General features: G+C 37.1%; 2 protein-coding genes across 5 annotated transcripts; one reads left to right on the top strand and one right to left on the bottom strand.

Moving 5' to 3' along the window:
- The first annotated feature begins 1,088 nt into the window (after positions 1-1,088).
- Positions 1,089-4,525, top strand: LOC109158204 (ribosomal RNA-processing protein 8). The gene is made up of 9 exons (XM_019306087.1): positions 1,089-1,370; positions 1,439-1,500; positions 1,680-1,731; positions 3,218-3,332; positions 3,462-3,556; positions 3,713-3,819; positions 3,894-4,008; positions 4,092-4,136; positions 4,273-4,525. Exons 1-9 carry the CDS (start codon positions 1,182-1,184, stop codon positions 4,342-4,344), a joined length of 852 nt encoding a protein of 283 aa, XP_019161632.1. The 5' UTR covers positions 1,089-1,181; the 3' UTR covers positions 4,345-4,525.
- A 218-nt stretch (positions 4,526-4,743) lies between these two features.
- Positions 4,744-11,370, bottom strand: LOC109158201 (putative lipid II flippase MurJ). Of its 4 annotated transcripts, none has more exons than XM_019306080.1 (21): positions 11,040-11,370; positions 10,865-10,926; positions 10,698-10,762; positions 10,532-10,575; positions 10,013-10,055; positions 9,637-9,697; positions 9,487-9,554; positions 9,111-9,162; positions 8,956-9,020; positions 8,788-8,854; positions 8,652-8,697; positions 8,501-8,559; positions 8,233-8,313; positions 8,015-8,114; positions 7,776-7,864; positions 7,630-7,686; positions 7,390-7,513; positions 7,118-7,284; positions 6,973-7,042; positions 5,257-5,386; positions 4,744-5,153 (listed from the first exon to the last, which is right to left on the bottom strand). In XM_019306080.1, exons 1-21 carry the CDS (start codon positions 11,293-11,295, stop codon positions 4,991-4,993), a joined length of 1,869 nt encoding a protein of 622 aa, XP_019161625.1. In that variant the 5' UTR covers positions 11,296-11,370; the 3' UTR covers positions 4,744-4,990. The 4 variants fall into 4 exon arrangements, with proteins under 4 accessions (XP_019161625.1, XP_019161624.1, XP_019161627.1 ...); XM_019306079.1 differs by having other exon boundaries at positions 8,025-8,136; positions 11,040-11,367; XM_019306082.1 differs by lacking the exon at positions 10,532-10,575 and having other exon boundaries at positions 8,025-8,136; positions 10,698-10,926; positions 11,040-11,356.
- Between the last annotated feature and the right edge of the window lie 3,257 nt (positions 11,371-14,627).

The following is a 14,627-nucleotide window of genomic DNA, read 5'->3' as shown; positions in this document are numbered from 1 at the left end:
CCAGGGAGACAATGAACTAAACAATCTATTTCCCAACACGCACTCCTGAAGATTTCCTGAATCATATTGGAGCATTTCCTGAAGCACAAGGAATATATCAATACGTGAACACTTGAGTCACCGTATAAGGAACAGCAAGGTTTGACACGGTTAAATGGGAGATGAAGGAGAAAGGTTATGGAATTATATTTTTGTCTCTAATTTTAATCCTGAACTAATAGACTAGTTAACAAATCGGATGACTAAATTGAAGAAAGATTACATAGTTAAGGATTAAATTAGGTAAGAATAATAGTTGAGGACTAAATTGATAATTACGGTATAATTGAGGGACCATTTTGGTTATTAACTCTATATTAGTTGATTAAATGAAAAATGACATTTAAAGGTATAATTTATTTTTTCAAAAAATTGATCGAAAAAGTTGTTTTGAGCCGTTTTTTGAATTTTAGTGTTTTGAAGAAATAAGCTATTATAAAAAAAATTGATTAACCAAACACTCATATGCGGCAATTTATATCCTACACCACGGAGTGCGTTGCACTGTGCGCCCAGATGCAAAACGACGTCGTTTTAATTTTAATTTTTTTTTTTAAATTTCTCACCCCAGTGTATGGCAGTTAATTTTTCTTTAAAAAAAACCCATGTTCAAAAATGTACATAATGTTATACTAGAATACACATAATTGTATACATGAATGTACATAATTATATAACAAAATATACATACTCTTTTTAAAAGATAATACACATAATCTAACATAATACATAATAAACATAAACTTTTAACATAATACACATACACTCTTAACATAATACATACAAATTTTCTTATTTGGATGTACATAATTGTATAAAAAATGTACATAACTGTATGAACAAATATACATAATTATATGGACAAATATACATAATTGTATAAACAAATATACATAATCATAACAACTTCCTACCGCGCCTCTTAAAACGGTCCCAAAACGACATCGTTTTGGGAGGCGCGCAGCGCAAAGTGCTACGCGCGCCGTGGTGTAAGGTATAACGATTGGAATTATGCAGTCCATTAAAAGGGTAGTGGGCCGAAGAAAGGACCAAAAATTACCCATTTGTACTACCTGAGAGAGTCACTCGGGCAAGACAGACACGAAGGTCGGCCGAAATCGGAGAGGAGCAGACGAGCAGTGATGAAGGAAGACACACGGAATCGTAAAAGGAAGAGAGGGAAGCGCCGCCAAAAACCCGCCGCCTCTCCGCCTCCTAGCGGAGATAATGCTTCTTTTGCTAAGCACAAATCCGGCGATTCATCCTCGGTTTCCGCCTTGCAGAGCAAAACCATCTCTAAACCCAACAAAACTTCATCATTTATCGATAAGGTTCCCTCCTCCCTCCATCTATCTTTCGATAATATGAGGAATTGGTAATTATTGGCGTGATTATGCAGATGAGGGCGAGATTGTCAGGGGGACACTTCCGTATGATTAATGAGAAGCTTTACACATGCTCGTAAGTTTCCCTGCTTTTGATGCGGCGATGACTGAACCTAATACGTAACGGTTTATCTCCTGTTTCTAGGCTATTCTAACAAATATCTTCTTATTTATGTAATAACAGCCTAGCATGAAAGTTAAGCCTTTTGCTGAAATTATCTGATGAAAGTTTTGTTTTGTGTCCCTTTAATTCAGTGGAGATGAGGCACTCAACTATTTCAAACAAGATCCACAGTTGTTTAGTGTGGTAAGTTTGCTTTCTATGTCGAATCTCCGTAAATAAATCCAAAATCCAAAACATGGTGTTTGGTAAATAATTGTTAGTCGATTGGGTAGTGGGTTTGAGTATTTGATAGCATTAGCTTATTGTAGAACGATGTTTGGTAAATTAGTTGTAAGCTTATAGCATGAATACATGCAAAATGACTTTCTCAAAAAAATTTAACATTTTGGAGCAATAAGCTATATAGAAAGCTAATTAATCCAATGAATGTTTAACCAAGTTAAACAGCTAATAGTTAACAATCGCTGGACACGGGTAACGGTTATCTCCTTTTTTTTTTCTAAATTTCAGACCGTTTCGTTATAGAAGTATATGTTCATAATTTTATTATTATATGTTAATAACTGCACATTCATAACTCCATAATTGTACGTTCATAACTCTATAATTGTACATTCATAACTCCATAACTGTACATTCATAACTCCATAACTGTACATTCATAACTCCATAATTGTACATTAATAATTTTCGAAGCTCTATGTTCACAATTTTAGAGCTCTATGTTCATAATTTTATCACTATATGTTCATAATTGTAAGTTCATAATGTCAGAGCTCTTTGTTCATAATTCGATCAATAACTGTACATTCATAATCTCATAACTGTAGATTCATAATCTCATAACTGTAGATTCATAATCTCATAACTGTAGATTCATAACTCCATAACTGTAGATTCATAACTCTATAACTGTATATTCATAACTCCATAACTGTACATTCATAATCTTCGAAGCTCTATATTCACAATTTTAAAGCTCCATGGTCATAATTTTATCACTATATGTTCATAATTGTAAGTTCATAATGTTAGAGCTCTATGTTCATAATTTCATAACTGCATAACTGTACATTCATAATGGCATAACTGCACATTCATAACGGCATAATTGTACATTCATAATCCAAAAAAAATAACGCCGTTAACGGCAAAACACGCGCGATTTTTTTTTTTTTTTATAAACTAAATGACGCGTTTTTTTTTGAAAAACGACGTCGTTTTGGGCATTGTGGACACAGGTCCAGGGCATAATTTGCCGTGGTCAGCTAATAGTGATCAAATAAGCCCAAATTGGCTGATAAGCTAACTATGTTACCAAACAGGGCCATAATAATCTCATTGTGGCCCAAGCTCTAATTAGCATGATCATCATGCTTGCTAAGTAATTACATCCTTGTTGATGGGAGCACTCTTGTGTTTTCAGTACTGAAGAAAAACAGTATAAAGTATTATTTGCTTTTCGACCACTGTTTGATTTTCTTTTTATATCCAATGCTAGTCCTTGTGCATATACTTCAGTCTTCCATGTATGTCATTGCAAATGAGTAATCCTATCTGAATTTCCTTTATTTTCACATGTTTTAGATATGAAAATTTTCTTTTCTCAGTTCATCCTTCAGTGTATCTATTGGCTTTCTACTTAACTTATGTTTACTTACCTGGCCAGTATCATGCAGGGTACCAAGAACAGATGTCACATTGGCCTGATCAGCCAGTTAACATAATGATGAAGTGGCTCAAAGATCACGACCCTTCTTTAGTAGTGGCTGACTTTGGCTGTGGTAAGAATTGAGAAGCATGGTCCTAACCCCATGTATATATAATATATATAATGCATTCTTTGATAGTTTAGTTTCACCAAGTTGTGGCTTCTACTGCTGCCAATATTGTTTGTTCTTCTATCATTTCAGGAGATGCACGGCTCTCAAGGAGTGTGAAGAATAAAGTTTTCTCTATTGATCTTGTGTCAAATGATCCTTCGGTTATAGCCTGTGATATGTCAGATGTATGTGCTTTTAGTGGACATTGAAGTTTATCTGAATGCACCTCCGATTATCTGCTTGAATACATTGAAATGCTAAGTGTCTAGAATAAGCTGGGAGTTTGGTCTTTATCTGAATTTGGCCAGGCTTCCTTTTAAATTTCCCGTTTTTCATTGCAGACTCCTCTGGGTTCCTCCTCTGTGGACGTTGCTGTGTTTTGCCTTTCACTGATGGGAATAAACTATTCAAGCTATCTTCAAGAAGCTCATCGAGTTCTTAAGCCTGGGTATTCAAAGTACTAAATCTTGAGGTTTCTTGATGTTATAGTTTCTTACGTTATTTGTGGATGAGTGTATGCAGTGGGTGGCTCCTGATAGCCGAGGTAAAGAGCAGACTTGATCCAAATACTGGGGGAGCAGACCCTGTGAAGTTTGTGAAAGCTGTATGTGAACTTGGATATACGTCCGTACTTAAGGTATACATGTTTTCTCCAGATTGTTGTTCTCATTATAAATGGTAATCTACAAATCACTTCTGAGTACTATGTTTGGTGTGCAGGATTTCTCCAATAAGATGTTTGTACTCCTCTACTTTAAGAAAAAGGTGATAAGATTTACTCGTAAATTATTGATTTGACAGTGTTATATTCTTTGGGTTGTTCCAGGTTTCACAGAAGTCGAATTGTGTTTCTTTGTGAAGTGAGTGCCTGTATTTAGTTGTGGGTTCCTTTTGATTGCAGGATAAGCAAAAGTTGCAGGGAAGGGAAATTGATTGGCCTGAGCTCAAGCCTTGCATATACAAGCGTCGCTAGGTTGTCCAAGTTTGCACTATCAGTCATGTAGAGTTTTCTTGGCGTTGGTACTTTTTTGAGCTTCCATGTCTTAGGATCTAGATGTACAACAAATTGACAATATTCTTAAGAGTCTTGAAACATTTTACTAGTATTTTTATAGCATCTATATTATGTATTTTGTTATATTGTTGAGAGAAAATCTCTTTTGTGTTCCTTATTCAGTTATTCACGTCCTGTTGTGTTTCTCATTCCAATCCCGTCCTCATTCCAGTCTTAATATAGTATTTATGATTTAGCTTTGTGTTTTGGTTTTTAGTTTAGTTTTCACGATTTATCAATAATGCACTTTGTAGTTTTGCTAAAGTGCACTTTATAATATTAAAAAACCATTATATATATATATGGTAAAATAATTTAAAGTTTGAGTTATTTACAAAAATGTTATTGTTTTTTAAAAAAAAAAAAAATAACTCCAATTGATTCCTAGTGTTGATAGAGTCATTTTACATGTAATTATCGGCCAATTTACCAAGTACTTTTCTAAAATCAGCTAATGCTATCAACTACTCAAATCCACTAGCCCAATCAGCTAACAACTACTTACCAACTACCCAATGATAATCCAGATTCCAGAGCTTTCTGTTTTTGGCATATTGCAAGAGAATTAAGCAACAGTTTCTGGCTTATTGGTTAACCAGCCCAGCAACCCTGATAAACCAGGCATCTTAAATCCTGAAAAATAAAGCAATATAACTGGAACAAAGAAGCTGATGATTCCAGTAGCACTGGCCAAACAAATGGATAAAGCTTCTACCACCCTACCTAACCTGAAAAAGACAGTCAAGATCCCCAGGTTAAAAGAAATTGCATATATTGAAAAGCTTAACACATCTTAAAAGGGCTGTGCTGGAAAATTGATGAGGGGCAAACCTCTTCCTGCAGATTGAGGTCAACATTTGGACCAATAAATCATGAGTGATGGAAGTAGTAAGGCTTGAGACGAGGCAACAAATGCTTAGAAGAAAAGCAGGATACATAAGTTCAGCATAATGGAATACTCCTGCAAAAGTTTACACCAAAAACATAAAATGATACTAGAAACAAATTGGATAGATGTGGACACGGTTGAGAAAGATAAATATTGTGTATTTCTGGGATACCGCATTAGGCACAATCAGCGATTAGGTTAGTGGTTAGATGTTAGCAGTTTTAACCAGTGGATTGTCTTTGCAGTTTGTAGAGATGTTTGGTAAAATTAGCTATTTATGATTAATGATTAACATGTAAAAAGACATATAACCACATCCATATCCATATATTTTATAAAAAAACAATTCATTAATAATATAATAATTATTAATTACTAACTACAAAATAATTACATTTAACGAATAATAAATTAATTTTTGTAGATATTTAAACAAATAAATAAAAATAATTGTTAATTATTAATTGGGAAAATGGCACTTTTTCCCCCTGAGTTATATACTTATAGCACTTTTCCCCCCTGAATTATTTAAGTGGCTCTTTTCCCCCCTAAAATGTTAAATGGACATATTCACCCTTAAAATAAATATTTAAAATAAATATTTCATTTATTTTTCTTCTCCAACAAATTATTACTATAATTTGGTTCAAACCAAACAGATATTATAGCAACCAAACCAAAATATTCCAATTACAATTTAGAATCAAAACGCGATATTTAGAGTTTATTAAAATCACAAATCGAAATGGTCGATTCATGTTCCGAACTGAAAAAATAAAATACATTTATTGTTGAATTTAGACTATTTTAAAATAAAAAATAAAATAAAATTTAAAATAAAGACGGTTCAAAATCACAAACCGGATCCGAAACCGCCGGTTCACGGTTCATGATCCAGTTTTTTTGGTTCATAAATTTAATAAATTGAAATCTAAATATTGGATTCTAGATCTGAATCATAACCGGAAACTTTTAATTCGATTGCTATAGTGTCCGGTTCAGTTCGAACCGAACCGTGGTCATTGCTACATATACACAATAATTTGTTGGAGAAGTAAAATAAATAAAATATTTACTTTAAGGGTAGAAATGTCAATTTAATATATCAGGGGGAAAAACCACAACTTTTAAAATAATTGAGGGGGCTAATGTGCTTACATAAATAATTGAGGGGGAAAAGGTGCTATAAGTATATAACTTAGGAGGAAAAAGTGTCATTTTCCCTTATTAATTATATTATTTATTTATTTATTTTTAAACAATAATTTATTGATATACTATAGTAATTATAATAAGAATTAATCCTTCTTGCCCCTCCCTTCTAAGGGAATCTGTTATTTATAGTCTATAAAAATATAGAAAAGGCAATAATAAATTGAGGATAATCAATCAATTAACATGTAATTCCTTGATTTTAGCTCCCAAGATCATGCAACTTGGATCCCCATTATTTCCCTATCATATTTCTCCTTTCACATATGCTCTATTTTTTAGAAAATTGATGATTTTAAAAAATAGTTGATGTGTATATTCATGATAGGTTGAGATGCATATTCATACCCTATCATTCACGGGTTGTCGGGGTATCCTAGCAATACCCAATCCTTTCTCTTATAAACAAAGAAATATCTGCAGACACACAATTTTCAAGAATTTACCTGCTAGCTTCTTCTGAAGAAGAAGGATCAGAATAACTGAAAGTGCAGCTGTGGCTGACGTTGAAAGTGCCTTTATGTAAAATAAGTCAATGTCAAAACCTTTCTTTTACTTTCTTCCATCCAGTGGTTAAATAAAGAACCTTACCAGCCCTTGTCCTCCGAGGAAATATCTGCAGACCAAAAACCAGTCCAGTATGGCATTTAGAGCAATGGCACTGATGCTAACCAGAACAGGCCTCTGTCCATCTCCAAGGGAATAAAAGACTGCAACTAACAGGTCTCTAACAATGAAGAATGGTGTGCCAATAGAATCTGCATAACAAAATTTTTTGTCAATAAGTTATGTGTACCTGGAGAGCATTCATAAAAATTATATGCATAGGGCTCCTTGTAAAAATTTCCACTGAACATCCTTACAACAAATAAAAAGTGAAGCTACTAGAGAAGTTGCAGAGGAATTAAATGCTAAACGCTCAAACAAGACTCTGATTATTGGTTCTGCTAAGGTGGACACAGTTGACAAGATGGGTAATAGAACCACCTGCACCAAATCAGAAAGGGGAATGCCCAAGATTATCAGAATTCAGGCAGTTGTATACATAAGCAAACCAGGGAGCCCGAAAGGGTCTACTACTTATTTCCCAGTGAAAGACCTACCATGCATAGCAGAATAGCACTTCTTAGCTTTTCGGTGAGGTCTGTCCAGGATGCACTCTGACAGGGAAAAAATTCAAAAAATAAAAAATAAAATAAGCTATCATTGCATAACCGAATTACAATTGGAAAATGCATCACATGAGCACCTTTGCCAGTTTGGAGAAAGTAGGCAAAAGTGGCAGTAAAATTGTGCTTGAAAGTAGTCCAAGTGGTGCAGTCACCAAAAGATTTGCATCTGAAACTCAAGTTTGTTAGATAGTGAAATACTCCATAATATCATAAAATTCAACTTAAAAACTTAAAAGAGTTCATGCAAAATTGAGAGAATGAAATCATGATTAATAGACATTAGACAATGGTTGAGTGGTTTCAAACATCACTTAACTAGAACTTACATGAGAGACCTGCCACTGCACCAGGTACACGTGAGGCAAAACATAGGTCAGTGAATGATGCAATATGCTCCAAGCTGGAAGTAAATGTTGCTGGCAGAAGCAATGAGAAAAACTATGCACAAAAAAATGATAGCATAATTAGAAAAAAGCAGCAACCAACTGGTTAAATAAGCATAACATTTCTAGGCAAAGGACATAAGGCATTTACCTTGCTGACATCATAGATGGCTAATGTATCCATCTGTGGATATGGAACATTGATACGCCATGCTCCCTTAAGCACTAGAGCCTGAAACCCAAGGATGACATATCCATATAAGTTTATATCATATGCACATCAAGGAAGCTGAGATACTAGGAGAAAAAGGAGTGAGAAAGATACTCAATATACAAGAACGAAGATAAATGTGCTTAACCTTACAAACCTAGAAAGGGAAAGGGATGTGGGAGTTGAAGAGGAGAAAAAGGAGGGATACCTGCATTACCCATTGCAAAAACAAGCCAAATGCAGCTCCAAAAGACAAAAGAATCCCTCCTGTATAATGTATTTGAGATGGATATAACTATCAGTTACATGGAATATGGATATGGATATGGATATAGTACATAAATGAAATCCTTCATTACCATAATAAGGAGCATTTCCTTGTCCACTGAAAGTATAAAAGATGCACTGCAAGAAACATAAAAGTGGATTTATCTCCCAATTCAGTTGGCAGAAAATGGTGGACAAGAGCACAAAAAATTGTAAGGTGAAACTCACACTGGCAATCAGGATCAAGCTAGAAAGTGTGGGGCAAATAGCAGGAAGGACATTTTTACCCCTTGTACTGGTTTCAAGCAACCACAAAATCACAAATGGGCGAGCAAGAAGAGATTGTTAGGTGCACATATAACTATTGCAATGAACTACTGAAATTACAATGAGTACCTCATATATGCATAGCCAAGTCCGATAGGTCCAGCAACAGCTATGCAGGAACTCATTACTTTCAACTGAAAAGAGATGAATGATAGAGGAACATCAGACTTAAGAAAATGAAGCAACAAAACCAAATGAGCAGTGCTTCTATAATCCAGAATTACCTGCTTAATAGCTATTTCTCTAGTTGTTTCACCGTCTACCAAGGTCCATAAACTGAATAAAAAAAATTACTCCGTAGTTAAAAAGGAAAAGAAAAATACATATAATCACCAGGAACATACATGGCTCTAAATATGCTTTAATAGGTCAGCCCCAAATGATAAATTAGTTTCATTTAAAATTTCCATACAGTTTAGTAATCAGATAAATCCATAAAAGTACAGTTTAGTAATCAGATAATCAGATATGCAGCTTTGTATTTTGTTAGTTACATATGTTATGAATGGTAGGCTAAGTTAGTCACCTAGCAATGCTAAATCCTATAAATTTATTCTCATTTCTATTAGAGAAAAGCTCTCTTCAACCTTAGTACCTTACCCAGGTGCATAAGCATGAATTATAAACTCAGCAAATATGAATACTAGAGCAGCAAAAACACTTCCTCCCTGTGTGGCACCATTACTTGTTAGATCATAATTAAGAGTAGCAGAAGATGAGATGATACAAGTGCTTAATTTGCTTGCATACCAGGAACAAGATGATACTTGTATGCTGAAATAGCTTCTTTTGACGCTCCTCGGGAAGTTTACTGATGAGTGAATCAGAAGCTTGAAATGAAAAATTAAGATAACCCAGAAGAACATTGACAGAGAAAGTTAAAGAAAACAACTATTTAGGAACTTGGCTAAATTGTTTAAGACCTTTCACTGAGTTCCATACATTATCAATATGCGGTAATCACTTAACCTAATGCAACACTGGTAACAATCTATCTCTTATTCTCTTGTACTACAGTGGTATATGTAAGAGAGTGCTATACTTAGTATTTATTCTAGTAAATTTTAATGACAATGAATGAATAACAACTTCAGTTGTCAGGAGAGAGTGAGAGACAATGCATAACCTTAGAGTTGTAGTCATTGTAATATGGATTGGACCATTTACACCTGCATAGAATAGAAAGGCAGTGATAAAGCAGCTGTACTTGTTTTCAACTAAAGTGACAAAGTACCATATAATATGTTTATCTAGTAAACACCACCCCAGAACTCTACAATTTTAGTTAACATGAGAGAGAGAGAGAGAGAGAGAGAGAGAGAGATTGTAAATTAGATTGGCTTTCCTCATCCGTCCGCATTCTCTCTATTGGAATGTTTTGAATAATACATTATGATATGATGTAACAACAGAGGTTGGAACCTCTTCACAAATTGAAAAAACTACATGAATCTCAGTATGCAATATATTGGATAAAGGTATACAAGTATACAAACACATATTAGAAAGATGGGTTTTCAAAGTTTTATGCAAACATTCCCTCAGAGGACCAAAAAAGAAACCAAAATTAATCATGGCTCACTTGCAGAATATACAATTTAAAACAAACAGTGGAAATGATGTTGCGTCAATCTCAGGAACTCACCACCAAGGACAGATGCAGCAAATCCTGGCAGCACCCAAGCATATCTAAAATTGAGCTCACTCTCAACCATAAATTTGGCTCAAGTATTAAAATCAACTTCCTCAAGAAAGCATGCAACACAGCCAAAACGAAGCATTCAAAACAATTCTACAGAAGATAAATGTACCTAAATGCAATTGCTACTGGCCCAATCCCGAAAACCGAAGCCATTACAATTTCCCGCAGTAATCCCTGCATAGGCAATAGGCATAGATACAAATTCCACCTTTCTTATGAGGAGGGAAAAAGAGAGAACAAAGACATAGAGTAGACGGATAGCAAAACAAAGATCACCATAATTTTGCTAGTAATAGTGGCGAGACCAATCCACGAGGCGTTTTCCAAGAACTGCTTGCCTACACAAATTTGATTCATTTTGAGAAATGGTCGATATTTAAGTGCAGAAATAATAACATATTTATTTATTTAACTAATACGAATTTACTAATAAGATTAAGGAATGACGAACCAGACGGCAATGTGGTCTCATTGAGAGTTGAATCAGAGCTGAGGTAGTCTCCATCATTTTCCGGAGAATCCGTCGGAAAATTAGAAAAGAAAGTTGTAGAAGAAGTGATGGGAATCCGACTGAATCGAGTGGGAGAAGGGATTTGTGGGTGCAGAGGGAAGGAAGTAGAGTTGTGCGAGTGAAGCTGTGGTAAAGATCTGGGATTGGGCGAGCGTGGGAACTCGTATATTGATGGACGGAGATTGAGCGCATACATTTCCCAACGGCTCGCTGCTCGCGCCCGCCGTCCCAACACAGAAGAAAGAAACAAAGAAAGCGGATAGACTTTAGAAAATTGAGTCAATTTCTTAACTTTTTTTTTGTAAGTGTTCTAATTTTCCACTTGCAAACTTACTCAACAATAAAAATTTATACTCCGTAATAATTATAAAATTGATTTTGTGTCTTTTACTATAATTCTTAATTAGGCAACAATGTTCACTTTTTACAAGAATTGAGTGATTATGGAATTTGATTTCAATATACTATTTAAGGAATTGTGTGATTTATTATCAAGTAAACCTTAAATCCATTCAACGGTTGGGGTTGTACGGGTGACTAAGCCAATGATCGTTGATGAGGGTGCATGACTGGTTTTGGCAAGACTTGAGATTCAAGCCCGCTTGTTTATAATAAGTATATTAAGTTGAAATTGTTGTGGCTTAAGTGATCCACGTACAGTTCAGGAGGTGGTGAACTTTGTGTCTAAGAAGCAACCCAACTTTGTATTTTTTATGTAAACAAAGATAGGGAGGGAAAGGGTGGAGCAATTGAGAGTGAGATTGGGGTTTGATGAGTTCTTTTATGTGGATAGTGTGGTATTGGGAGTGGGCTGGCGCTGCTTTGGTGGGTGAGGGGGTTTGTGAGCCTAATCATCTACTCTATGAATCATGTGGATGTGGGTATGGCGTTGCATGGGGAGTCCATGTGGCGATTAACTTGTTTCTATGGGTTTTCGAAGAAGGGGAGGTGGCTGCAATCTTGGGATCTTTTGCAGTCGTTGAGAGGTAGGTCGGATTTACCATGGGTGGTGGGGGGGGGGGGGGGGGGATTTTAATGATTTGTTGAGCTAGAGTGAGAAGAAGGGTAGTCATCCTCGTCTAGGAAGTCTTATTTGGGGTTTTGGCCAAGCGGTGGAGGATTGTGGGCTGGTGGATTTAGAGATGGAGGGTTATGGCTTTACTTGGGAGAGGGGTAGGGGTACGTCAGCCTGGGTGGAGGAGCGGTTGGATAGAGTGCTAGCTGATTCTCGGTGGTGTGAGTCACATGCGCATGCGGCAGTGCGACATGTGAGGACGTATATATGATATATCTGATCATGATGCCATTCTGTTGGAGTTTGAGGGACCGAGTGAGAGTCGAGTGCATCATTATTGGTTTGAAATGGCTTGGTTGGGGGATGAAGGGTGTGGAGAGGTGGTAAAGGGAACGTGGGAGGAGTTAGTGGGAAAGGGATTGTAGGAGAGGCTAGCGCACTATGTGCAGAGGTTGAATGGGTGGGGAGGAGATCAGATTTGGAATTTTAGTAGGCACATTGCGTCGTGTAAGCAGCGTTTGTTTGTTCTAAGAACTTGCGATCCTAAGTCGTTGGAGGAATTTAGGCATGTGGATGTTGAATTGGCTATGTGGTAGGGCGGGGAGAATGTGTATTGGTGGTAGAAGGCGAAACAACATTGGCTTCGGTGGGGTTGATGCTAATTCGAAATATTTTCATAGGTATGCTACACATCAAAAGTAAAAGAATAAGTTCTTGCGACTGAGGAGGGAGGATGGTTAGTGGGTGGAGGGGAGGGAGATGGGGGGGGGGGGGGGGGTTGGGCTGGTGTTGGACTATTTCAAGGGTATTTTTCATACGATGGAGGGGGGTACGAGTAGATTACATGATTTTGTGGGTGTGCAAGTGCTGGTTGGGGAGGTTGATAATGAGCGTTTGGGAAGGCCGTAGGGGATGGAGGAAATACGGGCTGTTGTGTTTGCGATGTTCCCAGACAAAGCTCCGGGGCCAGATGGGATGAACCGGGGTTTCTATTAGCATTTTTGGAAAGTAGTGGGGTGTTTGCGATGTTCCCAGACAAAGCTCCGGGCCCAGATGGGATGAACCCGGGTTTTTATTAGCATTTTTGGAAAGTAGTGGGGGTGGATGTGTCTGAGTTTGTATTGGGTTGTTTGGGCGAGGTGGAGTTTCATAAGGGGTTGAATGAGGCCAATATTGTGCTTATCCCAAGAAGGGGGTCTCAGAGTTGGTCACAGATTTGCATATGATAACATTGCGTAATGTGCTCTATAAAGTCACGGCGAAGATAATTGCAAATAGGATGAAGTCGCTTATAGATAAGATCATTGATGTTTTTTATAGTGCGTTTATTCCGGGAAGACTGATAATGGATAATATTTTGGTAGTAGCGGAGGTGTGACATTACTTGAGACGCAAGCAGATTAGGAGGGTAGGGTGGGTATGAAGCTAGATATGGTTAAGGCCTATCATAGGGTGGAGTGGAAATTCATTGAGTACATGCTACGACGGTTGGATTTTGAGGATAGCTAGGTTAGGTTGGTGATGCTATGTGTGGCCACTATGAGGTATAATGTGTTGGTGAATGGAGTATTGGTTGGTCAGGTGGTCCCTATGAGGAGGCTAAGACAAGGGGACCCGTTCTCGCCATACTTATTTATAATTTGTGCGGAATGGCTGTTGTATCTCATTAGGGAGGTTGAATGGGTGGGGCATATTCATGGGGTTAGGGTGGCGTAGGACCCCTTCAATGTCACATCCTTTCTTTGTTGATGATAGTTTGCTTTTCTTTAAGGCAAATGAAGAGGGGGCAGTGGTTGTTAAGGAATGCCTTGATCGTTATAGGCTGGTGTTGGGTCAAGCTATCAATTTCAACAAGTCTAATGTGGTGTATATCTAGAATGCGTATGTGCTTTGTAGGGAGTTGGTGTAGGGTGTTCTTAATGTGGGTAGGGCGGATGACTTTGGTAGGTATCTCGGTTTGCCATCATTCATTGGGCATAATAAGTGAGCAGTGTTCTCATATGTGGAGCACAAGCCGAGGCAAAGGTTGGGGTTCTGGCATAGGGCATTGTTTCTAGGGCAAGAAAGGAGATTATGTTGAACTGTGTGGCTCAGGCACTCCCTATATTTATGATGATTGTATTTCTCATACTAGGGGATTTTTATGCCAGGTTAGAGAGGTTGATGAATGATTGTTGGTGTGGGAGGGAGCAATGGGGGTATTCGGTGGATGGCGTGGGATAGGTTGTGTGTGCCCAAGAAGTTCAAAGGTCTGTGTTTCGCGAGGTTGGCAGAGTTTAGTGTGGCACTTATAGTGAAACATGGGTAGCATTTGCTAAACAATACTGCATCTCTAGTGAGTAGGGTTTACAAAGCTAGACATTATAGGATGGACTTGTTTCTAGAGGCTACAGTGGGTAGTAATATGAGCTATTGTTGGAGGAATATTATAGTAGCCCATGATTTGATAGTGGAGGGGGTCCGGAGGAGGGTTGGGGAGGGGCAAGCAACACCGATATGGGGTTATCTTTGGC

Source organism: Ipomoea nil, unplaced genomic scaffold (genome assembly GCF_001879475.1).
Source record: "Ipomoea nil cultivar Tokyo-kokei standard unplaced genomic scaffold, Asagao_1.1 scaffold2805, whole genome shotgun sequence".
In the NCBI taxonomy this organism is placed as follows: Eukaryota; Viridiplantae; Streptophyta; class Magnoliopsida; order Solanales; family Convolvulaceae; genus Ipomoea; species Ipomoea nil.
Note: the sequence above shows the minus strand (reverse complement) of the source record. Positions and strands in the feature narration are given on the sequence as shown.

What these genes read in the sequence shown, in the direction of transcription:
- LOC109158201 (XM_019306079.1), bottom strand. Translation starts at nt 11,295, where the DNA reads ATGTATGCGCTCAATCTCCGTCCATCAATATACGAGTTCCCACGCTCG. An exon ending in TGCTGCATCTGTCCTTGGTG is followed by an intron (nt 10,056 to 10,531) that starts GTGAGTTCCTGA and finishes TATTCTATGCAG; the next exon opens with GTGTAAATGGTCCAATCCAT. An exon ending in AGCTTCACTTTTTATTTGTT is followed by an intron (nt 7,285 to 7,389) that starts GTAAGGATGTTC and finishes TTTGTTATGCAG; the next exon opens with ATTCTATTGGCACACCATTC.
- LOC109158204 (XM_019306087.1), top strand. Translation starts at nt 1,182, where the DNA reads ATGAAGGAAGACACACGGAATCGTAAAAGGAAGAGAGGGAAGCGCCGC. An exon ending in GAGAAGCTTTACACATGCTC is followed by an intron (nt 1,501 to 1,679) that starts GTAAGTTTCCCT and finishes CCTTTAATTCAG; the next exon opens with TGGAGATGAGGCACTCAACT. An exon ending in GATATACGTCCGTACTTAAG is followed by an intron (nt 4,009 to 4,091) that starts GTATACATGTTT and finishes TTTGGTGTGCAG; the next exon opens with GATTTCTCCAATAAGATGTT.